The sequence below is a fragment of the Solea senegalensis genome, linkage group LG5 (genome assembly GCF_019176455.1).
Source record: "Solea senegalensis isolate Sse05_10M linkage group LG5, IFAPA_SoseM_1, whole genome shotgun sequence".
NCBI lineage: Eukaryota > Metazoa > Chordata > Actinopteri > Pleuronectiformes > Soleidae > Solea > Solea senegalensis.
Window position 1 is genome coordinate 16,309,420 of NC_058025.1, and position 27,136 is coordinate 16,336,555.

At 38.2% G+C, this 27,136-nt stretch overlaps 1 protein-coding gene and 1 long non-coding RNA gene across 2 annotated transcripts in view; one reads left to right on the top strand and one right to left on the bottom strand.

Annotated features, from left to right (window-relative positions):
• Positions 1-1,637: 1,637 nt before the first annotated feature.
• LOC122769138 lies at positions 1,638-3,662 on the top strand. Its single transcript, XR_006360410.1, has 2 exons — positions 1,638-2,444; positions 2,587-3,662. It is a non-coding gene; the product is annotated as an uncharacterized LOC122769138 (long non-coding RNA).
• Positions 3,663-5,112: 1,450 nt separating this feature from the next.
• The window catches only part of LOC122769291 (protein unc-13 homolog B-like), a 66,178-nt gene continuing 44,154 nt past the window's right edge, over positions 5,113-27,136 (bottom strand). The window contains exons 23-34 of the mRNA XM_044025718.1: positions 26,496-26,573; positions 26,233-26,310; positions 12,270-12,358; positions 12,053-12,190; positions 11,228-11,351; positions 10,638-10,682; positions 10,047-10,118; positions 9,753-9,900; positions 9,581-9,637; positions 9,064-9,147; positions 8,598-8,757; positions 5,113-8,496 (exon numbers count right to left, since the gene is read on the bottom strand). Coding sequence (XP_043881653.1) covers positions 8,214-8,496; positions 8,598-8,757; positions 9,064-9,147; positions 9,581-9,637; positions 9,753-9,900; positions 10,047-10,118; positions 10,638-10,682; positions 11,228-11,351; positions 12,053-12,190; positions 12,270-12,358; positions 26,233-26,310; positions 26,496-26,573 — 1,356 coding nt within the window. The 3' untranslated portion in view covers positions 5,113-8,213. The remainder of the gene's footprint in view (positions 8,497-8,597; positions 8,758-9,063; positions 9,148-9,580; positions 9,638-9,752; positions 9,901-10,046; positions 10,119-10,637; positions 10,683-11,227; positions 11,352-12,052; positions 12,191-12,269; positions 12,359-26,232; positions 26,311-26,495; positions 26,574-27,136) is intronic.

Sequence of the window (27,136 nt, forward strand, 5' to 3'; positions counted from 1 at the left end):
TTGACCGATTTTGGATGATATACTATAGTATGACTTTTCTGTCAAATTTTGGACGACATACTTAACTATAACTTTTTTGTCACATTTTGCACAACATACTAAAGTATGACTTTTTTGCCAAAGTTTGGACGACATACTAAACCATGACGTATTGTTCCCTTGGTTGATGGTAGTTCAGTGGTTTAGTCACTGGTCTTTCAACTTAAAGGTAGTGGGTTCGACTCTCGCCTTATACTGAACTATGCCACTTTGTTGCGATTTTGGACGAGATACTAAACTATGACATCTTGGTGACTTTTTGGACGACATACTAAACTATGACTTTTAAATCAAATTTTGGACGACATACTAAACTATGACATTTTTGTCAAATTTTTGACAACATACTAAACTATGACATTTTGGTGACTTTTTGGATATTTTGGTGACTTTTTGGACGACATACTAAACTATGACTTGTTTGACATTTTGGTGACTTTTTGGACGACATACTAAACTATGAGATTTTTTCTAATGTATTTTGGTGACTTTTTGACATACTAAACTGTGACACAAATTTTGGACAACATACTAAACTATGACTTTTTTTTAAATTTTGGTTGACATACTAAAGTATGACATTTCGGTTACTTTTTGGACAACAAACTAAACTATGACTTGTTTGACTGATTTTGGACGCCATACTATAGTATGATTTTTTTGTCAAATTTTGGACGACATACTAAACTAAGACATTTTGGTGACATATACTATACTATGACTTGTTTGACCGATTTTAGACAACATACTATACTATGACTTGTTTGACCGATTTTAGACAACATACTAAACTGACATTTTTGTCAAATTTTGGACAACATACTAAATCATGACATTTTGGTGAATGTTTGAACCACATACTAAACCAAAAAATTCATAGCTTAGTCTGTCGTCCAAAAAGTCACCAAAATGTCATAGTTTGGTATTTTGTCCAAAATTTGACAAAAATGTCATAGTTTAGTTGTCGTTCAAAATGTCATAGTTTAGTATGTCGTTCAAGAAGTCACCAAAATGCCATAGTTCAGTTGTCGTTCAACATGTAATAGAAACTTCAGTCAGTTCAGTATGTTGTCCGAAATTTGACAAAAATGTCATAGTTAAGTATGTCTTCCAAAATTTGACAAAATGTCTATGACTTTTTTTTAAAATTTTAGTTGACATACTAAACTATGACATTTATTTTGATGACTAGTTTTAATTTAACAGTGCATTTGTATGCAAAATATAGTGTTAAAAAAGCGGTGTGAAGAGACCATTACGACATACTAAACTATGACATTTTGGTGACTTTTTGGACGACATACTAAACTATGACATTTTTGTCAAATTTTGGACAACATACTAAACTATGACTTTTAAAATTTTGGATGACATACTAAACTATGACCTTTTTGTCAAATTTTGGACGACATACTAAACTATGACATTTCGGTTACTTTTTGGACGACAAACTAAACTATGACTTGTTTTACCGATTTTGGACGACATACTATAGTATGACTTTTTTGTCAAATTTGTCATCGTTTAGCATGTCGTCCAAAAAGTTCCCAAAACGTCATAGTTTAGCCAGTCTTCCAAAATTTGACAAAAAGGTCATAGTTTGATGACTAGTTTTAATTCAACAGTGCATTTGTATGTAAAATATAGTGTTAAAAAAGTGGTGTGAAGAGACCATTGGCCCCCGAACATATTCACATTATCAAATCTGGCCCTCATTAAAAAATGTTTGGACCCCAGTCTAAAAGCTTCATGTTTCAATCCACCCAAAATTGTCAGCAAGAAGCAGGCACACTTGAGATTTTGCCGCGGAATTTTCTAGTTCATTTTCATTATTTAATTACATGTCCTTTATGAAAAGCCTTCATCAAAGTTAATCTTAAATTAAGTTTACAATTAAACAAGTCAATAATTCAGTAGTGCTTTTTTATCTTTTGTTGTCCTAATGCCAATTTATGGAACACATTTTTCTATCTTTGAAACTATCAACTGCAACGAACATCATCATTACGAAGTAATCTATCGGATCATTTTCTCAAACCCAAATTGTTTTCTTCCACAAAACAAAAGGTATTAACTTTACTGTCAATGCAGAGCAAATAAACACCAATTAACATTTTTAGTAGTTGCACTGACAATCAATGAATTATTGCAACTCTAAAAACACAAATGAAACTTGTCATTCAGAAAAAAGTCTGTTTAAATTAAAACGTTCTTTTTTTCTCTCCATCCTGTTAGGTGGCAGTTTGCCTGCGAGGGGGCAGACATAGGCTTCGGGGTGTTTTTGAAGGCTAAGAGGGGCGAATGGAAGAAGGCAGCTCAGATGCAGGAAGTTGTGCACAGCCAACGCTACAATGCACACTTAGTGCCTGAGGATGGGTCACTGACCTGTGAACATGCTGGAGTCTGTGAGTAACTACTTCCTAGCCTAGTGTTTATTTTGCTACCCATAGCTTCAGCTCAGAAACCTGGTGCTAACCCTGCTCCAAAGGTTACACCAATAATCTAAAAGTCTAAACGTAAATATTCCATTCTGTTTACCCTCCACAGATGTGATAAGGTTTGACAACACCTACAGCATCTTCCAGGCCAAAAGAATCAGTTTTACTGTCGAGATCCTGCTGCCAGACAACTCACAGCCCCCACAGACCAATGGGGCTGCCAGTAAAAGTGTGGAAGCTGAGAACAACAGTCCATTGTAACCAGATGCCTCCTCCATCATTGTCTTATCATTCATGTTTAGCCATATGTAATCACAGCCTGACATACTTGATTTGGACCACAGCCACAACATACTGCCAAGTGGTTTCCCAACTTTGGATCCCACTGTAGTTTTTTTTCTTTGTATCCAAAGGTTTGATGGCTTGATTTATGTGGTGCCCATTTACTAGGATACATTAAAACTCTTTAACAACCAATAAAGCAAAAAACAAAATAAACTGAAACTCACAAGCAAGCTAACTGCTGAATTTGAGATGTGTAATTCGTCTGATTGACATTTCTCAAAATGTGTTGTTGACTCTTTATCCCAGAGCCATAATAAAATGCAAATGTACCTTTTTATGTTTAACATGAACACATCAAACATCATATTACATTCACACAGATCCACAAACCTTTGCTAATTTTACATGTTGTCATCTATTATCTGTTTTCTTCTGTCTTCCATGTTGCTGCAGAAATATTAACAATCCAAGTTACCACATCGAACATCAAGTATGTGGGATAGTCAGAGTCATTTATTTCAGTATTTATTTTCTAATTTCATTTCACAGAAAATAATAGGTTAAAATGTATAAAGTCAGTAGAGACAAAAGTATTACATGCTATTTATGTCATTTGTAATGAGTGAGTGAGTGAGTGAAAACACATTTGAAAATGTGTTACTCTCATCAGACATTGAATGTAGACTATGGCTGGATTACTTCTCAATATGTCCATAGATGGTAATAGCACTGAGGTATTTATTCAAAAAGAGTAGTCTTTTGTGTCCAAAATGATGGTTTATTGTATGATGAACAACAGCAAAGAATACATTTTCGCAAACCAAATATAAAAGGGACATGGACTGTGTTGTGTCCTCTTAAGGTTTCTCATAAATAAACACGTTTTTCGACTCACCAAAACACATGGGTGTATGCTTAAGCTCCAATATTGTGATGAACACATTTCTTTCTACTGATTTGTCCTGTGAAACATTAAATGTTTGTTTTACCACAAAGTTTGGAACACAGGTGTTAGCATTACTCCTCATCTTCCTCTCCCTCCTCTTCTTCTTCAAGTTTTAAAAGAGGTTCATCAACCAGTTGATAGTTTGCATTACTGCCACCTACTGGAGTGGAGTGTGGAAACAAAATGACCTCACTTGTAGATGTCCTGTTTTGTCCCTAGAGGTCAGAAACATCATTGGGAGTTGGGGACCTTTGAAGATGACACCTGCCTGACCATCTGCAATCTTCTTACATGCAGATACACAAGTACATGCTTGTAATTTGTTTGTAAAGCTTAGCAAACCGAGGAATTGTGGCTCTTTCCAGCAAGTCTCTGACTTGAACAGAAGTGCAAATATGGGTGTGGATAAACAGGGAATGAGAGCTATAGGGGTCCAAGCTGAAAAGCCCTCACAACATCGGCAAGGTGTAAACATTCAACTGGTTTGTGCTGATGGTTGTGGTTCTGAAGTATGCAACACTAAATATCAGCACCATACAACTTGGTTTAATGGCTCACATACCCCATTGCAAACATGTTTAATCTAGTAAGTAGAAACATGTTAAATCATGAACTAAGTCAAATTAATGCAGGTTGTTTTGCAGGTTTTGTTCCTCACAAAGAAAAAAAACCTGACAATCCCCCTGAGAACAATTGTATGTGTCATCAAAAAACTGGCTGAGTTCCACTGGGGAATAAAACACATTACTATATGAATCAGTTAAAAAAAAAGAGTATCAGCCAGAATGAAAGGAAAGATATACATGACAGTGGTGAGACCAGCGATGATGTATGGTCTAGAGACAGTGGCACTGAGGAAAAGACAGGGAGCAGATCTGGAGGTAACAGAGATGAAGTTGTTGAGGTTCTCTGTGGGAGTGACGAAGATGGATAGGATCAGGAATGAGTCAATCAGAGGAACAGCACATGTTAGATAAGAAGATTGAAGATAAGGTCAGAGAGGCCAGAATGAGATGGTTTGGTCATGTATAGAGGAGGGATAGTGAGTATATTGGTAGAAGGATGCTGGGGTTGGAACTGGTCTAGAGGAAGACCAAAGATAAGGTTTATGGATGTAGTGAAAGAGGACATGAAGTTAGTTGGTGTGAGAGAGGAGGATACAGAGAACAGGGTGAGATGGAGGAGGCTGATTTGCTTTGGCGACCCCTGAAGGGAGCAGCCAAAAGGAAAAGAAGAAGACTATATGAATGAGTTGATCTATGGTAGTGTAACAGTAACAAGCCAGCAAGAATGACATGAGACATGAGAAAAAATGCAGTGTAGATGATGATAAATTACAGTCATAATTGCTCTAATAATCACCCTGCAGAAGCAAAACACACTCAAAAAAGAAGGGCCCCAACAGCCTTGATTCATAAATATTTTATATACAAAATATTGTTACAAGTATATTCAACATATGTCACATTAGAATATTGAGTACTTTACATACATTTGATCAATCTTCATATTTCACAGTACATACATGAAAAAGAACACAATTCTAGCTGAAGTTGATTGTATACAATAAATACATGCTCTGTTCATAGGCTTCTGAGTTTGTTTTTTTCTTTTTTTACAGACTTACAGTTTTTACACAAAGTGCAAGAGCTCAGTTGTCACTACAGCTATGGCCACTGTCAAATGTCTCCTTTCATGCACTTGTGGACAAACATTTATTCATTATAATATGACACAACCAAATACTCTACGTTACTGCCCATACTATCTGATCTAAACCAAAGATCACCAAATTAATTTCTTTTAAATTTTTAACCTTAAGTGCAGCAGAAAGTTATATAATCTACAGTGGTCGCATCTGTATCTGCAAACAAGACAGAAATCATTAAGAGAGCTATTCAAACACGGCTTGCTGAACAATTACGTTTCTTGGCACGTTGTAAACAGTGTGGATCAACCCGGTTACACTTAGGTCAAATCTGCCTGTGTAGTGTTCATAGTGTGCCTGCTGAAAAACATGTGATGCATGCATTGCAAGGCTGTGATATCTCAATCACTTTTCATAATTTTTTCTTTTTAAAAAAACTGTAAAGTATCCACATTAAGTCCTCCATGAGAGTGTTTGCACTATTTAACCCTGAAAACCAGGTTTCCAGCTTTTGGTTGTTTGCATTCAGAACAGGTTCACTGTCCTCACAGTCACAGTTAAACACTTGGCAAAAACATGAGCTAAATTTAAAACCTATGACTTCTCACAGTGTGGAGAAGCTGCATTTCAATCAACACACCACAGTCCAGTGGTCCGTCATACACTTTAAACTACTATACCCACAATCCTTTGCTTTTGAAAAAAAACAACAATCCCACAGCCTTTTTTACTTGAAAAATCAATTCACATTTAGGGGCTAAGTTATTTGGACACAATCATTGTTGAAACAAACACATGAAAGAAGATTTCAAGCCTCAATAGTGTGTTCCAGTTGTTCTCAGAGGTTTCAATCTCCCAGTAAGAAGTTACTCATGCCCCAAATTCACAATTTAAAATGGCTGTTCTCAACATCAGTGAAAAGTTGTCATTTTTAGCTGTATTTTGTGTTTTTTTGTGTCCAATTATAAATCATGTACATTAGCTTACTCTCACTGGAGTCTTTGTACATGATGCTGCAGTGTTGTTTTTAACAGTATGTATTGTGTTAATCAAAAGACTAAGTTAGCTTGCCAGTTAGCGAACCTTGTACATGCCAGTCAGGTTTCAGTGGAAACTGGATTAACTAAACATGGGTATGATGTCATTCCAAGTTCTGACTTCCTGAGGCAAAGGGGAATTCACTATAATTCTTTAAGTACAATGACTTAGCTATATTACCTAGCTAGCCTTTTTAAGGCTATGTAATTCATCGAACAACACATTCCATGCAGTACGTCATGTTTTCTTCCTTTTCTAAATTTTTTATAAACAAGACACAGATATTCACTGTGTATATTCATTTTGAGAAAAAAGGTTATCAGCATTTAATGGTGACACACATTATCCAAACATGCTTCATCTTCCTGGCTCAGTGCATCATAATCTGTTTTACTGTACTTGTGTACTTTGCAGTACGTGTGTAAGTGTGTAACATTTAGGAGGGTTTATTGGCAGAAATCAAATTTGTCTTGGAGTATAATCCTGTTAAAATAAAAATCATCATCATTTCATAGCTAGTTACTCAAACAAAGACAAACGACATCCTTCTGATATGCGAAGGCCACCGTAGTTCCCGGGCCACAGGTAAGGGAGGGGTGAGCAGAGGAACTTCATCATTTGGTCTCTCATCATCCTCCTCTTCTTCACATAATTAGCACACTGGTATAGTCAAATTAGATTAAGATGGATCAAAAGATAAGATGGCTCTAATTATTATTAATTCATTTCTAAATATGTTTTGTTATTTGTTTGATTTTCTACGCACTCCAGTCAATACCTCAGCTCCACTCTGATCACATACCCTGGTACCATCAGAGGAAGCTCAGGTACCACTGGTGGTACACTTACCACAGTTTGAGAACAATGGTCCCAATGCATTTGGTGCTAGAGGTGTCAGTATCCTTCGATCAAATGATGGTTTGGCAAACTAGTGCATGTTGCGCTAGTTTGAATATCACAGTAATATTTTATTTGTTTGTTTGTGTTCCTTCAAGTCAAAGAGATGTTGCCTCCAATTCTACAATTCAATATTGGAAAAAATGATCAAGTATCCCACGTAACTTTATCCATTCAGGAGCCACCAGTGATGGTCATCTCTGCTTGTGAGGGTAGGTTGTTTGCTGGTCAATAAAATAATAAAAACAATAAAAAAGCACATTCATGAGGTGACGTAGGGAGGAGGGATGACACTGCTGACAGCAGCGTTAAGTTTGTTACAAGATATAGCTCTTCGCAACAACTCATACATACCAAGTATACTTTTTGTTTATGCTTTTTTGTGACATTAGTTTGATGACTTGTATCCAAAGACTCATGAAACTCAAAGGCTCACATGCTAAAAGAATCTGGGATTATCTCGTCCAACTCACTCCCATCTCATAAGATAGTTACTCATTCAGAGGGAACTAATGCCACATAATTATCTTCATACTGTTCCACTAAGATGCAAATCCATGATGTTCAACAGGTCACGGATTTGTTAAGATTTATCCAGCTTTAACTGGTTATTTTCAGTTTCTCTCAGATAAACCAAAAGAAAGATGTTTCGGAGTTGATGATTTAAACCCACATGTTCCTTATACCTATTCTTTTAGTGCATATTTCCATTGTACATCCTTCTCTGAACAATATTGAGAGATAATCTCTGTCTACTGTATATCAACTGCATGTTCCTCCTCCATATTGTTTGATGAAGATGACGCTTCTCATTAACAAAGTTGTAAATGAATATTAGCCATAACTCCAAATTGAAAACTTGATCCATGTCAGTTTTCCATATTTCTACTAATCAATTCTGATCCTGAGTCAGTGCCTGTCCTCATCTTCCCTCCTCCACTGGACGAATTTCAGATTTGAGCTTGACAAACTCCTTAGCCACCTCATCAGTGGGTCTCTGGGACAGGATACGCATCACTGTCATGCCTGTCTCGTCGGTGTAAATGCGCTGTCCTAGTGGACACCAGCACACGCAGGTCTTGCGGTCAGCGACATCACGCAGCTGGATCACAGCCATGCCGACAACCCGGTCCGCCCGGCCAAAGCAGTAGTCCTTCACGGTCACCTGGAGTTCATAACAGTCAGTGGATTCCTTACCTAGGATGCTAGTAGCAGAAAAGAAAGACTCAGCCACTGGTTTACGACATGTAATATGTTGAAATACATTTTTTTTTTTTAGGGGCAAGAATACGGATTTCAAACTCACAACTGGAAAGACTCGTTGAACTTTGCCGTCCAGCTGTTGTTCTTCGATTTTGTGGTGAACTTGCGCTTCTTGTCAGACAGGAAGGGCCCGACCATGGAGACTTCAACAAAAGGCCGGAACATACCTGACGTCTGCCACTTAATGTCGTTCACTGCAATGACTGAAGGGAACAAGAGATGAGAGTGTAGTAGTGTTGAAGATATTTGTTTGGGCCTTTATTTTGGTGTTATTTAAAACTATAGAGTGGCAGTATTATACCGTATGTCATCACTATTGTCTGTTATATGAAACTTTAGTATGTTGTTTAAATGAACTAACAAAGCACTGATATGGTATACAGTACATTTAATATATCACACTTTATTTTATTTAAAAATGACTGATGTTTGTGGAACATCTGTTTTAATATAACTTATTAAATTGAGGGGTATAATATAAACATTGTAAATATTTGTATGTATCTCACCTCTGATGTTGACCTTGCGTTCTTTCCCAGACATCATGTCGATCTGTAGGACTCCCTCTCCAATTGGCTTCTCAACCCCTGAACCTGTGCAACACAGCAACACATTAATAAACACAATTAGCTTCTCAGACAAACACTAATTATTGGCTCAATCTCACTGTTGCTGCAGTAATTTACTATATTTACAATTCAGCTTAGAACAAACATTCCAGTTAAAGCTGATAATGATAAACTGGGAAACAGTAAAACCACCATAATTTATGCTTTCATCTTTAGTATATGATAAAGTGATAATTTCTCATTTTCACTGCATTCTCCACTGAGATCTCTGCAACATGTAATGTTTAATATACATCAGTTCCCCATTTCGTGTCTCCCTTTTTGGTGACAGGTAACAGACCAATGAGCTCTCAGAAAGATCGTGTTCCTATACATATTTCGCTTGAGTTATATTTATTTACAGTATAAGAAACACTGCATAGAAACCACAGTCCTGTGAAGTGTCTTGTAGACGTACCCCGATCAGGTCGAATCTTTTCATTGCCAGTGATTCTGATGCCCATTCCGTTATGCACTGAGAGGACAGGAAAATAGGTTTGGTGAACTTCTTCATCAATTTGAACCACGCAATAGACATGTGACATATATCCACACACACACACACAGTCTACGTATGTATATGTGATCACCTTGGGAGCGTTGTGTGGTGACAAAGGTCTTGATGAGAGCGTCTGTGCTCTGGGAGTAGAGTGAGAGAGCGTAACGCAGTGATGCCAGCTCAGGACTTTTCTCGACAAATGCCTTCTTCAGCCCGTTTCCTCCTGCGTGGAAATATTGCTGAAAGGAAAGAGAACACCAGGGTGGTGATGAGAAAAAGAATCATTTCAAAGAGTGAGGTAGATCTTCAAATGTACTATGACTGTTACTACACTTCTTTAAGGAACTGTAAAGATGTCTCTGCGATTATGCAGGTATCCACCTACCTTGATGGTCTCGAGCCCGGCGTCGATAATTATGCACTGTTTGGGTGTCAAGGTTTTGGCTTCACCTCCTCCCTGCAGTAGTTTACAGACATTAGACAAACTTTAGACAACACTCATATTCAATGAATAAACCCAAAATTAAATAGAAGCTCAGAAGCTCAGAGAAGAAGGTCAGGAAACTGGGTCTGCAGAGGGTCTTGATATTTACGGTCACTTGCCTTCACTTAACAGGAGAAAAAGCTCACATTATTGGCTGTTTCTTTTTTTTACTGATTGAAAAATGAACAGCTTTCTGGTTCAGCAGCACAGCTTCCTCATCAGCATTTATTTATTTACCCTATTCAAGTAACAGTCAGCCAATTTGATCTTTAAACCATGCAACATCTGGCATGATAGGCTGACAAGCAGCAGCGGCAAGAAAGTTACTGATGAAGTTTGTACTGACATTTTAAAACAGGTTTGAAAGAGTTTGCTTTGTCATTAAGGTGTGTGATATTGACTGAATGATGACAGCTTTTGTCTCTGCTTTGGCTCTAGTATGTGTGAGTCATGTGATGAATGGTCAAGTATCATCTGGCTTTACGGTGTCACCTTGAGATTGGAAAGTCCTTTAGCTGCGGTGAGGAGTTGGGCTCCCTGCAGAGAGAGAAAACGGGTTGGGGGTGACAATTAGAGGGGGTCCTTGCATCTCACAGAGATTAGAGCTGTGTACTTACAGACGTCAACCAGTAGATGGTAGCATACATACATACTTCATATTCAGTACTGAATACAGTATATAATTATAGATAGGCTGCATTCCTTCCATGCAACATCACCTGTTTAACATGGAGACACTTACATTTTATATTTATATGTAAATGTCATCATAAGCTGTTCCAGTGAATCTGTGGAGACTGTTGCAGTCAACAACTATTCTTTGATCTTTGCTAGGGAAATCACGCATCATGTGCATTTCCCCTTCTCAATCACTTTAAACAAATCTGGACTTGCAATGATCATAAATTCAATTGTCAAAATGTAAAAAAACAACGAGAAACATGGATCACACTCTGTTGTTCTTCTAACTTTGTGAGGACCAGTTTTACACCGAATGACTTGAATTTCAGCGATTTAGCTCATAGATGAGGGTTAGGGTTAAGTTAATTGTTATCCTGAAGGGTAACATTTAGGTTGCTCACCAGGCTGTCGTTACTTTGGGGCAGGATGATGGTTTTCTCGAGGCTGCTGAGAACAATTTTCCACAGATCTTTCAGGATCCTCTTCAACACCGTCTTCTCACAGATGTCAGCAAAGATACTGAGGCTGAGTCACAAACACAAACACACCAAACAAGCTGAGTGAAAACAGCCAGCATTGTTCAGTGACAGTGTTGGTTATGGTTCCTACTGCACCAGTGAGATGTTTACTGGAGAACCTGTGGCTTTAACCTGTGTACTGTATGTTTGTAAAGAGGTAAATAAAATGTGTTCTATGTCAGAAAAAAGAAGACAGAGAGCTTCCACCAAGACTGCTCAGTTTCACACAGGGTCAGTGCAGTGCCATGTCTTTTAAATAAGTTTTTAAATGGGTGATCTACCTAATTATTATTTTTTTTCCCCTCCTTTATTTTTTGAGATATGCTGCTGACAAACAAACTCTAAGAAAAACATAACCTCCTCAGAGGAGCTAATTATAAACGTTTGCAAACAAACCATATCCCCCATGTTATATTTACAACAAAAATAATCATAATCATAATCACTGAACTGAAACAACCACTTGTCTTGAGTGGTTTGCTGACCATAGTATGATTGCCGAGTAAGGCAAAAAAAAAAAAGGTCTGGCCTACTGACCCAAACCCTGTCAATTTTGACTTTAAGCATTTTTGATTTGGAAAGCAGATCTCCTCACCCAGGTCCACGATCAACCAGCAAAATCATTAAGAGTCAAAGACACCATTTCTGTGAGACCTATTCGTTGCAGTCTTGCAACAAAATGTGTGCATCATGTCAGCCTCCACTTACTTTCCATCCAAGAACTCCATGAGAGGTCTCAGCATGACGTCAGCATCTGCTTCTGCAGAGTCATGCTTGGGAGGACCTTTGATTTGGTAGAGGATCTCAGCCACCTGACGCATGCAGCCAATGATATGAGCCTGGAAACTGGAGGAGAGGAGGCAGAGGTAAAGTCAAGAAAACATGTATTCACTAAAGACACAATGTGTGTATGTGTGTGTTTTACCTCTTGGCGAAAATGGTGCTGAAGTTGTCCAGGACAGTGTTCAGCTTTACTTGTAGCTCATTGAGGATGTTAGCTGCCTCTGTATCCATCTATGACACACAGAGAGAGAGAGAGAGATGGTTGTTTCACGGCTTTATTTTGATTAATTAAAGACAAAAACATCACATAGACTGTCACAGACGTGCTGTGAATGTGCTGTGTTTTCCAGATTTTAAATAGTTCCATAAGCTCTTCGCCTGTTCTCAGCTGAAAAACCTCCCATGAATAAGTAAATAAAGGAAACAACTTATATTAACGTGCCACAGTCAATACAAACATCTTGCAAGTGTTTCAACTCAGTGGCTTTGGAAGATGTTTGGGCACAGAGTTGACCACAGCAAAATAAAGTGGATGTGAAATGTTTTTGAAAATCTAGTGCAGGTGCAGACAATTTTACTAAGAGTGTGTAACACCTGACTCATTTCTCAGTCTTAGCAGATAACACAATATTACTGAAGTGAGTGTATGACTTATGATGCGTGTGATAGCGCAGTGACGTGTGTGACGATCATATGCAGATTTGTACATGTGAAGTCAAAAGTGAACTGCAAAGATCCTGATGAAACACATTTTCATCCGAAAGGAGTTTGTGGCTATAGCGGGAAAAATGTGTAAATGTTATTTATACCTCTTCAACCTACTCAGAGATGTTAAAGGAAGCACTTCAAGCTATAAAGAACACAGCAGGGAATCTCTGAAGATCACGCAACATGAAGGTTTCAGTTCACAGGAATCCCCCCGCACCATGGGGAAGGATTATTATAAGAGTTATTTACATAACAGCACTCTTATTAACAGCACTTATTACCAATCAAAGCACCTGTAGACCGACAGCTCCCGTGTCTGTGTGAACTAAAACACTGATTTTTCTATTGGTTTTTGGTGAGTTTCTCAATCCTGAACGGGATCTCAAAAGTTAAATGGTCAGCTCATCAGCAGGCTCTGCAGAAGCCTGATAACAAGCCATTTATTTGAATCAGGTGTGCTGCGGCAACAACATCTAAAACATGCAGGGTGGTGGGTGCACAGGACCGGGATTGCGAAGTCCCTGTCTATTGGAAGATTAAGATATCACAGACTTGAATGGATGAGTATTTTGTCAAGTGGCCACAGTCTGTTTTTCCTTATGTCCTTGCTGGCAGCCATGTTTTCAGTAGGAGGGTGTCTGCTATTTCTCAGTGAATGGGGGAGCACCAGGAGTGCACACAACACAACACAAATTATGTGTCAGTACCTGATACGATCACATTTAAAAAAAACCTGACCTATCACTTCAGGTGTGATTGTTGTGTTGACAGGAATGCTGAAGCGATGATATAACAATCCAGTTTTAGGTCGGTATTAAAAAAAAGTGGAAGTCCTATTCGTAGGTGTAAGCCGCCATGAGATCTGATGAAATGACAATCAGTACCGTATCACCTGTTAAGCTACACTGTGTGAATGTTGGCACATTTTTGGGATCAGGCTGAATTTCTTAATCTTAATCGGTCATCGTGTAGTATACATGGGGTAACAAGCACAGATTAACCCCCTCACGACCAGCTCCTAATCGGCAATCGTATGGTCAGATGAACATCAAACTCTGAGGGTATCGCACTGTTGAAGCAGAGCCACGAGCCGACTCATCCGAACCTGTAACCTGTGTGTGCACATAAATTGTGAGAGTTGGACGATTGAAACAAGTGTATGTCCAGCTTTTACAGCGTGACAAAATCCTGTAGAACCTTTCTTGATGGATAGTTTATACCTTGACTCCGTTTCACAGCACCATTTGGATCCAGCAAGCATTTGATGATCTGCACCTGGCTGGATTGGAAATACACTGGCTGAAACGTGTACATTTTCTTCATCCCTAATAATCTTGCCTTAGGGATTTAGTTGTTGGAGTGGATATGTATTTGTGCTTATTCATCATGGTTTCAAATTGTTTTTTTTTAGCGATGCTTTGGGGTCATCATGCCAGAACAACACAAAAATACTGAACTAAAATTTGAAAAGTGCATGTTTTTTCTTCATACAAGTATACTCTGACAGGTAAACACATTCATTTTCCATGATTAGACCTCTCTGCTGGACTGTGTAAGTGTCTTTAGGCAACGTTTGAAACTACATATCTTTCATCTAATGAGATTTTTACGGCGGGTCAACTAAAACATTTATCTTGCTTATGGGAGCATAGGGATCTTATGCAATTGCCAACGTACAGTCGCTCTGCCAAATGCAAACTAAGCATTTCTCTATTCAGTCAGAATAATTGAATAAAATACTTCGGTGGATGAACATGGCTGAACTTTCAGCTATGAGGAAAACTCAATCCACTTTTCAATTGCCAAAAGCGGAAACTACAAAGTGCAGTTTTCTGTTGCTCGTGTGGGCTGTGGGACGCCCTGATGAGCCTGGTAACAGACCTCAAAGGAACCCAAAAGACGTGATTAGACGATTGCACGAGAAGACATGCCAAATAGTCTTTGCATAAAGTGTGCCATCGATAATCGAGAAACTAAATTATTAGACAGAGGACGAATGCCATAGAATTTAATTGGACTAACGGAGGCTTGTGACTTTCAAGTGACAGTGTTTTAGTGTCTAGCATTTTAATTGAAAAGTGTTGCATTGAGTAAAGTGAACGGTTGGACTGTCCGCCCCGTGTCTTCAGTACAAGTGCGTTTTTGGTCTCAATCCAAAAATAAAATATGCGGCGGTGTCAAGCAGTCAGACATATTTATAAGTACTTCAAGGTGACCGTGCACATAGATGACATGTATCTTCAGAAGAGTAATGAAAGCATAGAGCAACAGTTCTTTCCTCCACATATACTGTATATACACACACACCGGAATAGTAGATTAATCTAGTGAATTCACTGCTTAATAAAGTTTAGTCTTATGTTGTTGCCCTATCCGTGTCCTTATTAGTCAAATGGAGAGAAAAAAAACACTCCAGTAAAATCTAATTTGGCTTTAAAAAGCCTCGCCACAGGATTAGATATTAGCACTATGTGTGTGTGTGTGCGCAACTGACTTATTATCCATTAGATAACAATGATTTGAGGTAAGGGGTTGTTTTAATTAACTAATCCTACAGTTATGAAAAGGTACAGTATGTGTACTATAGTATTTTTCAGGCTGTTTCAGATGCAAACATAATACACTATGATGGTTTTTTTTTTATACAAACTTCCCCAACACCTTTGCTTCCTTTTGAAACTGTCTGCCACTTCAATACAGTTTATCTTCCGTTTGCTTTTACCTCGTACACAATACCTCTCTCTCTCTCTCATACACAAACAAGGCTGCACATACACATTTGCCTGAAATGAAAAGATAAGAGCGTCTAACTCTCTAATCTCGCTCCAACACCCCAACTGTACCTGGTTTGTGGCGGCTGTGGCTTCAGTCTTTCCGGAAACACAGAAAGGAAAAACAAGAAAAGACACAAAAGTAAAAAGTAAAAGAAAAGTCACACAATACTGTAAAGGGTACAGATGATTAAAACGAACAAAAACTATCATCACACAGACACAGGGATGTACTTTAAAGGTACACAGCAGGTAAAAATAGTATGTAAGGGTGGGTGATTGTCTGGTGGATTGGGTAATGAAGAGTGGGCGATTTAATCACAGTGTTTTGATTTAGTGCCTCTGGTTTAATGAGATTCTTCAAGACAAAGGGGAATGCTGACCTCAGCTGTGGAAGTTACAGCTGCACTGATGTCGTCTAGAAAAAAAGTCTAATTTCTTGACAGCTAATTGAATGAATAATCAGACAACCAGCTTACAGACATAGATGTCCGACCAAGACTTATTTGCAAACATATCATACTCAAACCATTTTTACCCTAAGCATGCACTCTAATGTAGCTCCTCAAAATGAATTGCACTGATCAAGCTTAGACAATACATATTTGGTATAAAGTCCAAGTACAAATACATAAATGGGCCTGAAACTAAGATTATGAAGCATAAAAAATGCACTGGCTCAGATTACTTACACCAAGACTGTTCTATTTTCCAGGTACTAACAAAAGTATTTATTGGCATCAGGAAGTCAGGAGTGACAGATCGGAAGTAAAAGCTCTACATAGGGGAAAAAAGGGACAAACTAACCTTGTTTACTTCCTCCTTAGACTGGTAAGGAAAAAAACAACAACAAATTAAACTTAAGACAACTGCTGTTTTCAGCCAACAATATGCTTATCACATGCATACAAAGTCTTAATGAGCAAAGAGTTCTCCTATAAGAGTTCAAATCTGAAACAATAAAATGACAAAAAAACTTATTCTTGTATAAAAATGGCAATAAATGAACCTTATGAACCTTATATTAAGCACTGCTGTCTCTGTCAATTGCACAGTATTTTGGCAAATGGGAATGATTCTTAGAGCTGGATTCTAAAGTCTGAGTCATCAACTAATCAGCTCGCTATAATGGGGACAGCAGACAGAGCGTGGAGCTAAAGACGTGGTCAGATTGTCTGAATCATTGGACTCAAACTCATTTCAAGACCAACACACAATTACATCATTGTGTAATGATATTTGGTCCAAATTATGGAGGATAGTTTTCTTGAGTGTGTTGGATTCACCTATAGAGGAATTTCAAGTCATATTACAGACAGCTGTGATGCAGATTTATGTACGTACATGTCACCACTTTTCTAGTTCTGACCAACAAAGACGAACGTCTGAAGCACCCAAATAACGGAACATCTAGCAGAAGCCACCTTTTATTTTACCTTGGATTAAAACTAGTCTTACTGGTTATTCCTTTAGTTGTGTTTTGGTCTGTTTCCAAGATTTCTTCAAAAGTGCACTCAAAGCGTCTCTGAGCCTTTATTCACACTGGCAGAATATTAGATTCTACAGAACAAACTGTGAAAATACTTTGGTGGTTGGACCTTTTATTTGGACTGCTGTTGAAGCCAACATTCTTTGCCATTTTCAGCCACTCACCTCTTTGCTCTTTGTGTCCTCCTTTGGGCGAAGGCAAGACAGAGAGAGTGGTTGAACAGAAAACTAACACCATTATATTCTTTCATCCTCACACTCAAACCTAAGGAATGGAACCTAGCTTTTCAAAAACATTCAAAAGTTTGAAGTGCCTCTAAAATGACTGATAAGAGTGGAGTTCCAGTAAATGCTATGGGGGAACTAAAGAAAATCTGAATAGATGTTTTAAGTTAGGGGTGAAAACTTCTGAGTGGAGGTGAAGAGGACGGATGGACTATCAACAAACCTGCTTTTCTTTGTCTTTCTTCTCAGCCTGCAAGGACACACACATTTCTGAGTCAGCTACACGTGACAAAGTCACATATATTCCCAGTCAACTTCATTCACACATTTTTACACAGACACAACCATCGGGTTTGTTTTCCCATGTTTGCCTCTCACTCCTCCAGGCAATGACTCACATATAAATAAAGCCTGTTGTTTCCAGCTGAAACCCTCATGGGTCTCGTTTCGCTGATTATCAGCTGATTTCACATTCAACTTGGACGTTGACGTTTCCCTCTCTGAGGCACGATCAAAGCACTTGGCTGAAAAACAAGCCTTGGTTTCTTGAGAGTTTGTTGGCTTCATTAAATCAAAGCGAGATGGTAGACGACCCTCAAAGATTATAAATGTCTCAGATGAATCTGCAGTTTATCCTTAAAATGACTTGAGTTGTGTAGTAATGTAAACACAGCTGAAAGGAACACCTGCATATTCCCAATTCTTTATGGCTCATCAATGAACTCCACAACTGTTGGATAACTCTAAAGAAATGTAAAGAAGTTTTTTCACTGCTTTCTCTGTGTGAAAATGAAGAGGCGAGAGCGATCGGAGTGAAAGGAAACAGTAGAGTTTCATAATCAGAAGATCAGCATATACAAGCACACAGACGCACCTCAAAATTAACACAACTATTTTTCATAAAGCATTTTCATATCAAACACACCTTTTCCCTCATAGACTCAGACTGAGACGTGAAAACGGGGAAAAAAAAGACAAAATGACACAAATGTTAAGAAAATACAAAGAAACATGTTTTCACTGAAAATTAAATATTACTTTTCATTGCTCACCTTTTCATTGTCATTCTTTATGAAAAGGAATAAAAGAAAGATGCATTAAAACAGAAAAAAGCAAATAAAAGGGTGTGTATTCTTGATTTGACACACACACAGACACAAGGAATAAATTCAGACAGTGAGACTCAGAGAAATGTCTGAGAAATCAAAGTAATGAAACCAAACGCTCCTCTGCTCCTCCTCACTGTCCTCACACACACAGGACTCATCCTACAGACTGCACAGAGTTAAACTTTAACAGCTGCTTCAAAACCTCAACACATAAAAACTGAGCTATTATTTACTCTTGTTGTTATTAATTCTGCAGGATTTTTAGCTGTCTCACTGTAATATAAGACAATATTTATCTTTACAGCACGATGCTAAAACATATTGTCATCTGGTAAAACTCTGTTAACTCAATGTTTAGTTTACATCAAAAGGATCAGTGACCTAAATGTCCACTGTGTAATATTTTGGACGGTTTAGTCTTTTATGTGTAATTTAGGTCGGGGCCGTGCTTGTTTCCACAGCAGCCCAAATGGAAAAAATAGGCCAGATACATAAAGTGACGAACAAGAGGGAAACTTTAGAGAGAGTGTGGAGAGTTAGGAAAGTGTCTTTACATCCTTTTGGATATGTGAGGGCCACCGTAGTTCCCCTGAGTCCTCCACTTGTTGCAATCTGAAGTCTCACCATTAGATGTCGCTAATTTGTACACGCTTTACCTTAAACTGTCTCCTTAAACACCCTCAGAAGGAAGAAGACTAGCCGGGCTGTTGTAAGAAATAATGGAATATACAGTACATATATGGATTTCTTTAGAAATGTTGCTTTGTAGCTGTTTTGTGGGCCTGATAATGTACTTCTTTATGGTTTACACAGACCTTACAATACAACCCAGTCTAATTCACACAAAACACCACACAACAACACATACAAGTCAATGTTCTGATTAAATGAAGGTGTCCAGAACTGACCGACCAACCTTTTGCTCTGTCTCCTTATTGTCAAGCTGAGGAGGGACAGGATGGGACAGGACAGGACATGACGGGACAGAAAAGGACAGGAGTCCATGGTTTTGCTACCTTGAAATCTCATTCACATCCATATATTTGCAACTGTCTCTACAACCTATCACACAACGGAAGCCTCAACATCTTCAGGTGAAATAGTAATAATATTATTATTAGTTTATTTCTACAGCATTGACAAACAGGCAGACTGGCGTGTATCAACTCCAGGTCTCCATCAGGGTCTGATAAACATCTGTAAGTTGTTTGTGTTGTTCAGTACATAAGAGTGCTGGGATGTTACGTTTTTTGCACCTGTTGGATTGGCCTGAGTCATGCAGCACCCCTCCCCTCGCTTGTAAAAAGACTTTTAAATAACTTGCCAAATGTGAGAGAGCACTTTAGAGACAAGACAAGTCACTGAACCTCCAACAATATTTTATATAGCACACTGGCTCAAAGAGAGGCAGACACACTCTGGAAGCAGTTTATTTTTAGAACAGACGCTTTGAGTTCACGACTTCTGCTCAACAGTCTACACACACACACACACATGCACGTTTGTACTGCTATCTTAGTGAGGACACTCATAGAGATAATGCATTCCCTAGCCCTCACCCTGACATACACCTACTTCTAACCCTAGCCCCAAAACCATGTTTTAACCCTTACTGAGGACCAGCCAAAACGTCCTTCCTAAGTTTAGCTTTTTTAGTTTTCACAAAGACAAACATACAAGTAGAACATTTTAACCCAGTCTTAACCCAGTAGTAAACTGCTTATGTCATGGTTGTCTATATCTAGAGCTAAAGTCCTTAACGTGTGAGTTTTTTGTCCTCATATTGGGACAAATACATAATAGGCCTGAAGCTATACTGAAGCTTTACTTTTGAAGGCTCTCAGACATACCTAACCACAAAAAAGCCCATCACCAAATTTATCCAAACTTCAATAAAACGTCAAGCCTAAATCCAACTCATTCGTCAGACCTCACTCTCCGTGATTAAAACACACAATAATGATGAGGATGCTCTCACAGGCCATCAAAACATCCCTTCATTAATTATTCATCTGTAAATTAAATACAAATATAGCAAAGTAAATATGAGTGATGAAATAAACAGCTCTTAAAAGCCGTGTTCAGAGAGCAGCAAGTGTTCTTCAGGCATTCACCGTGGGATCTGTTTACATAAATAATTTCCCCCTTTCGCTGCAGTCAAAACAATATCTGATTTCAATTAACCTTTCAAGCTTCCACACAAGAACAGCCGCAATTAGTGAGCCTGGTAAGTGCAAACGTGTTTAGATGAAATTACCCTGCGCACGTTAACATCACTGACATTTTTGTTTATGTGCTCAGACATCACTGCTTTCAGGACAGTTTTTATCTTCTATATCTTAATAAATATAGCGAAAACATTCAGTCTGTAATGCATGTGCCTCTTCGCCATCACATCCCATCTAACATCTGTTAAGAAAGCAATAACTTCAGCCATTAACCAGAACAACTGAGCCTCTGCTGCATTTTGTGTTCCTTCACCTCTGTTGCTCCCTTGCATGCCAGACTCCCCACAGTCAGTGGTGACAAACACAGTGATTTCAAGAAGCTATTTAGTGGAAGCTACATACAACTGCTTTATACACAATCAAATTCAATTATCTGGCAGCCCACTGTTGAGTCTATTAAACTCAGAGGCTTTAAGGACTTTTTCAACATCAGGTTCGTGAAGAGATTTATCAACTGTGAGAAGCAGATGAGGAGTTCAAAGGGTAAAAGTCACTTGTTAGCATGTAGAAAATACACTTTTCAGCATGATGACATTATGACTTTGTACGTCGCCATGGTAACATAACTTTAAATTATATTCAAACCTGTTAACACTCCCGGTACAGACAGATCACACCGACTGAAACCTGAGTCATTTCTCAGGACTGTGACATGAGTCAGCATAATAAAGAGCATGAAATGAATGTTTAAATAGATCAGTGGAATAATTCTGCTGTTCAACACGTTCCATGTGTCTGCTCTAGTTTTGAAACAGAATTTCTGACAAACACAGAGAGCGTTTATCACACTGAATAAACACATAATACATATTAAAACTGCTGTCACTGCTGCTCAAATAACATCAGATATAAAAACTACATCCTCCAAGTTTGTTTAGCACCAGACAAAAGACTAAAAATACTCAATCAATAACTTGATAATAGGTTATAAACCCTAAGCCCTATATTTACTAATCAAAAACTATTACCGTTGTCTAGTTTTTCTCCTGCAGTGTCATAGGTACCAGTTTCTTCTCATATCATCTTCAATTAACTTTATTCATGTTGCTTCTTAATATCAATACATATATGTACATTATATTATATTACTATTAGTTTGTTGTCACCCGTATCTACTTATTATATTATTTTTCTGTCTCTAAATAGGTTTCAAAGAGCCACAAAAAAGACAGAAATCTCAAATAATATCTGATATGCCCTAATAATGACGTTATGTGATCAGTTTGCAGATATAAATGTGCTTTACTTACACATTTTACTAGGATTACTAGGAAAAGCCAGAGCTAAATTTAGCTTAAGCTTAATATATGATGTGTGGTGTGACATCACCATATAAATAGATTAAGATTAAAATGATATAATGTTAAAGGTCTCAGTAAAATTGAATGGGAACTTTAATGCTATGGTTGTTAGTATTTCCGTCTTCAGTTCTGTCTTACCTCAGATCCGTCTGAGTCTGAGCAGCAAGACTATAGTTAAAATGGACAAAACATTAAGAAAAGAAGAGAAAACATGGGAAAAAAAAGAATGAGATGACATTTGAGGACACAATGACAAATTAAAACTAAGCAGCAATGAGCACAAATCCCTCTCTCACCTTGGATTCCTCTGACTGGTGGCCATGAAGTAAGCAACCACGGCCAAAAACAAAACAAAAAACAGAGACAATTGATGAATTAACAAAAAATGGAATGAGTCTTTTTTGTGTGTGTGATAATGCAGCCTACCCACCATGTCATCATCCACCTGTTCATTGTCAGAGATGACCTGGTAGAGATGCAGGTGAAGGTACAGGAATAAAACACACACAAATGTAAGACAACGTAATTATAACACAATAAAGCAAAAATGTACGTGTGACAGTCTTATAGGAAACGACAGGTTTCACGGTTGGATTAAGCTGCTGTCGCGCTGAAACAATTAACTCAATGAGACACAAATTTATGCTAATCATATTATTGCCTCCAAAAGGTCTGCTCAACATAAGATAACGCTGACTTGTTATGACAGTTATTATGATTTTGTTTTGTCACCAACACCCTTAAAGTTAAGCAACAGGACGCACCATAACCCCACCACCTCCGACATGTAAGATGCTGATATTAATATTTGATCTTATTTTATTTTATTCATTGGAAAGACTTTGTAGTTTTTCTGCATAGTTTTCAATATTGTCATTTGATTGTATTTATTATTTTTCACCGGTCAATGACCACAGAAATGTGGTCAAATGAGAGTAAATGATCTGCAGACAGGTTCAAGAATACTGAAAGTTTTCTCCAAGGAGAGGAGGTCGTCATGGAAATACTTCCATGGATATACTTTTGACTATATAGTGTACACAATTTGTGTAGATAAATCTCACTAACTCAATCCTAAAATAGCAATACCTTTGTTTGTAGACAAGAGCAGCAGATTATTAAGTAAACCTGACGTCAGACACTCTAATCCCCCTCAGGAAATCTGCAATGGTATTGAGTTTGGACTATAGTGTGTTTTTCTAATTTTGTTGACTCACAAACTGTTGAACTGCTGTTTTACACTAAAAATCACTCCATTCAAATCTGATTCTGAGGTTTCAGCTTGTAACGGACAAACAAAATGACCCACCTCTTCATCACACTCCTCAGGCTCTTCCTCATTCTCAAGCTTTTAGAAAGAAGCAGCATCACACACACACACACACACACACACACACGTACACAAATTAAAAAAACCCAGTATTTCTTACACATTCTATCAGGTAGAGAGACAACAACCTGGGAGTCGAGGAAGGAGAAGGAGGAGGAAAAAAGGTTATATTTGATACCTTATAGGTAAACTGGGATCAACCTAAAAATAAATACACAGAGTGATGTGGAAGAGGGGGTTTGACAGTTGTGTTCAAGGAGTAACGGAAGCAAGGGCAAAAAAAAAAAAAGAATAACCTCCACATACCCTCTCCTCCTCAGCAGTTAACTGTGGAGAGAAACACAAACACACACTTGCGTGACATAATTCAAGGCCAATGAATATACACTCTGATCACCTGCTACACTGTTAACAACTTAATCCTCCATCATCCAAACACATTTTTTTTAATTTCTAAAATCTGTATCCGTTTTTTTGTGATATTACATATGAGCATGTTTACTTCTATTCAAGTAAAGTTTCCCAATCGCTTGGGAGAAAGAGGAGGGACACCTCTGTCATAGAGGACACAGACTGTCCTTAATGCTCATACGTACACATTTCCTTCATGTCAGTCTTTCAAAATCTTAGATTTCCGTCATTGTAAAGGATGTTATCACAACATCCTTCACACAATATAATGCTTCAATCACAGGTTCAAGCACTTTCAGGTATTATCCAGTGATATGAGTTCTGCACATCCAATAATCACCCCATGCCACTTCACAATATTACCCCTCAAGGCCACATGATCAGGGATCTCCGACGGGCTGCTATTTATAGAACGCCATTGCTATACATCGCTCACATTGCAGAGGTCAACATCAGAGTCTTATGAACAAAGAGTCTGCTTGGTTTCTTGTCTGCGCATGAAGTCAAGTCGGCTGCTGCTTCTCCTGGTTGGAGCTTCTAAACACGAATACATATGAAATAGATCCATCACAGTGATTAGTTCACATGTGAAGGATGGCAAGGTGACCCACATCTGTGGCTGTAGTGTGTTGTACCAAGAAGTTCACTTGCCTCCAGTGAACGATTTCACTGGCTCAGACGCAGAAAACTGTCTCATTTTCTTTTTCTCCTTTTTTAAATTTTATATATGTAATATAGGAACTCTGGTGTCACTGTGAGTGAAGCAATTTCTTGGAATCTCCTGCAGCATGATCTAAAAACTTGATCACATTGTTTTTTACTTGTATTATTATCATTTGTCTGTTTTAGTTTTCTATGAGGGCTGTCAATAGATAAAAAAAAAAACTAATTCATTTCACATTTTGAGATCTGTCAATCTAGATGAATCACGATTAAAAGTTTGCTTTTCTTCAAATGATTAAATGAATTAGTAACCATTTCAAAGAGACTCAGGCCTATCAAGTGCCAACCAGGTCATCTTAGAATAAAGGCTCAACATGGATGACTGCCATCCTGTATGCAACAGAGAGAGTGTGGAAGAGTCAGCCACGCAGCGTACGCGTTCAAATGGAAGTCTCCGGGCAGAGGATCGCAACTTCCAGTCAGTGCCAATAAATTGTGCCGTGGCACCCAGGTAGCTTTTGTTTTATCGATGACTGTCGCTTAGCTTCTTAAAATGAAACCTTCCGCCCAACAATCCCTCGCTACTCTCCTCTTCTGTCTCTCATATCTGACTGACTGCAGGCGCGGATAATTCCCAGCTTTCATGTTAGAGGTCAGCGCACACCAGAAGTAAACACACTTGCGTTAACTTTAAATTACTTTATCGCATTAATCACGGCTGTAATAATCACAGTGATTAAGGCGTTAACATTGACGGCCCTTGTTTTTAAGTCATTTATTAACTTCGATGTATTTTAATGTGACTGTACAGCACTTTGGCAAATCGTGTTGCTTTAAAAGTGCTTCATAAATAAAATTGGATTGGACTCTACATGCCAGTGCAGATACTTTTCTCCTAGATTCACCCAGGTTTAGCTGACACTTTCGCCGTCATACAATTTTCAAGCGGATATTTAATGTATAAAATTTTAATGGGCCATTATTTTCACCTTGCCGTCAAAAATTGCTATTCAATATAACATCAACACTGACAAGAACAATGTACGACAACAGTAAAAGAAAAAAAACAACTACGGAGAAGCCGTCCGATCATCGTTCATTTTGCTCCACAAGACAGATTTCAAGCTTATTAATATGCAGTTACTCCTTCATTGCAATAAATCTGAAGTCCAACAGTGTTGACACTGACACTACTACTACAAACCGTATAATACATGTTGAAATATAATACACTATATTTTAATGCTTTTAATATAAAAAAGATGTCTTAGAATTTACATCCAGTTTAATGAAGATGTTTTTCGATGAGCAACAATCATAAACTGTAAACAAACTTTTATCTCCTGCTGCCAACAGCACTTTGTCCCCGTGAAGATGCAAGTGAAGACAAATATTTAAAAATGCAACATAACAATAAACTGGAATCCAAAACTGCATAATCCATGAGGGGACATTAATTATTCGCCTAATAAATAAATTAAATATACTGTAGAAAATGCACTGATGTTGACTTATTGGCTCTTTCATTGATGGACCACAGTGAGTGTGAGAGTAGATGGTTGTTTGTCTTTAAGTGGCCATGTGATGGACTGGTGACCTGTATTTCACCCTATGTCAGCTGGGATTGGCACCAGCACCTCCTTGTAACCCTCATGTGAGGATAAAGTGGTAGAAGATGGATGGATGGTTGTTCACTGTGGCTCACTCAGTCACTCAGTAATTTCTTGCTCCACTGGATTCAGCCACTGATGATCATTTCTCATTCACCAAGACTCAAAATAATGACATTCATTTTCAATTTTTACCACACAGCTCATTAATAAACTTTAAGTGAACAGCAGCTGTGTTTACACACATCTGTGTTTCCCCACCTGTTTTGCTCCCATTGACTCAAACATCTTCTCCAAAAGAACCCTCATCTGCTGGATGTTGTTCATCAGCACGCACGGCTGGAGGAAGTTAGAGGAGGTGCAAGTAGAAAAGAGAAAACAAAAAGAGAAAGAGAGTTACAAAGTGAAGTCAATAAGGAAAAGGACAAAGAACAGAAGGCAATGACAGGAAGTTATAATATTCACACAAGTAAACAACAGAGAACAGATACGTTGTTGTGTTTGGATGAGACAGCAGTACTCACTATCTTCTCCTTCTCGCAGTAGGAGGGGAAGCTCTTGGACAGCAGGGCACAGTACTGCAGCAGCACTTTGGTGATCGTCTGGAAACAAGACATCAAACACATTGGGACAGTCGAAGGTAGTGAATCTGACAATGGATGGTGTTGTTTAGGTCAAAAACTGAAGAAATATCAAATATTCATGTTAGAATGATACATATTTATCTAACATTTCATTAAAAAAACAGCAGCAGTTTGTTAGAAGTGTTGTGTGCAAATGACCCAACATTTTATTTTCATAATTAAAGGCTCCACATGGTAGAGTATGTCATTCTAAATGAAAATCATAGTATTTTCATATCAGAAATCTTGGCTTTTCACTTCTGGTGCAACGGTGTTTCCTGATTCATCCTGCACTCAGGGCTGTTTACTAGTTTTATGTTCAATGATATAAAGCTTTCCCCTCAGTGATTTTAATTTTGCCAACTAGTGGAGAGGGACCAGTGGTCCGTGCATACTTGGCTACATTGAGAGGTGTAGGCGAAAGTGTTGGCAAGACATCCCCACCAACAGAGAGCAGCCTGTTATCATTACCGTTCATGCTTAGCTGTTATAGTCACTGTCAACGCTGCTGCAGGGGCATGACACACATTCAGCACTAATGA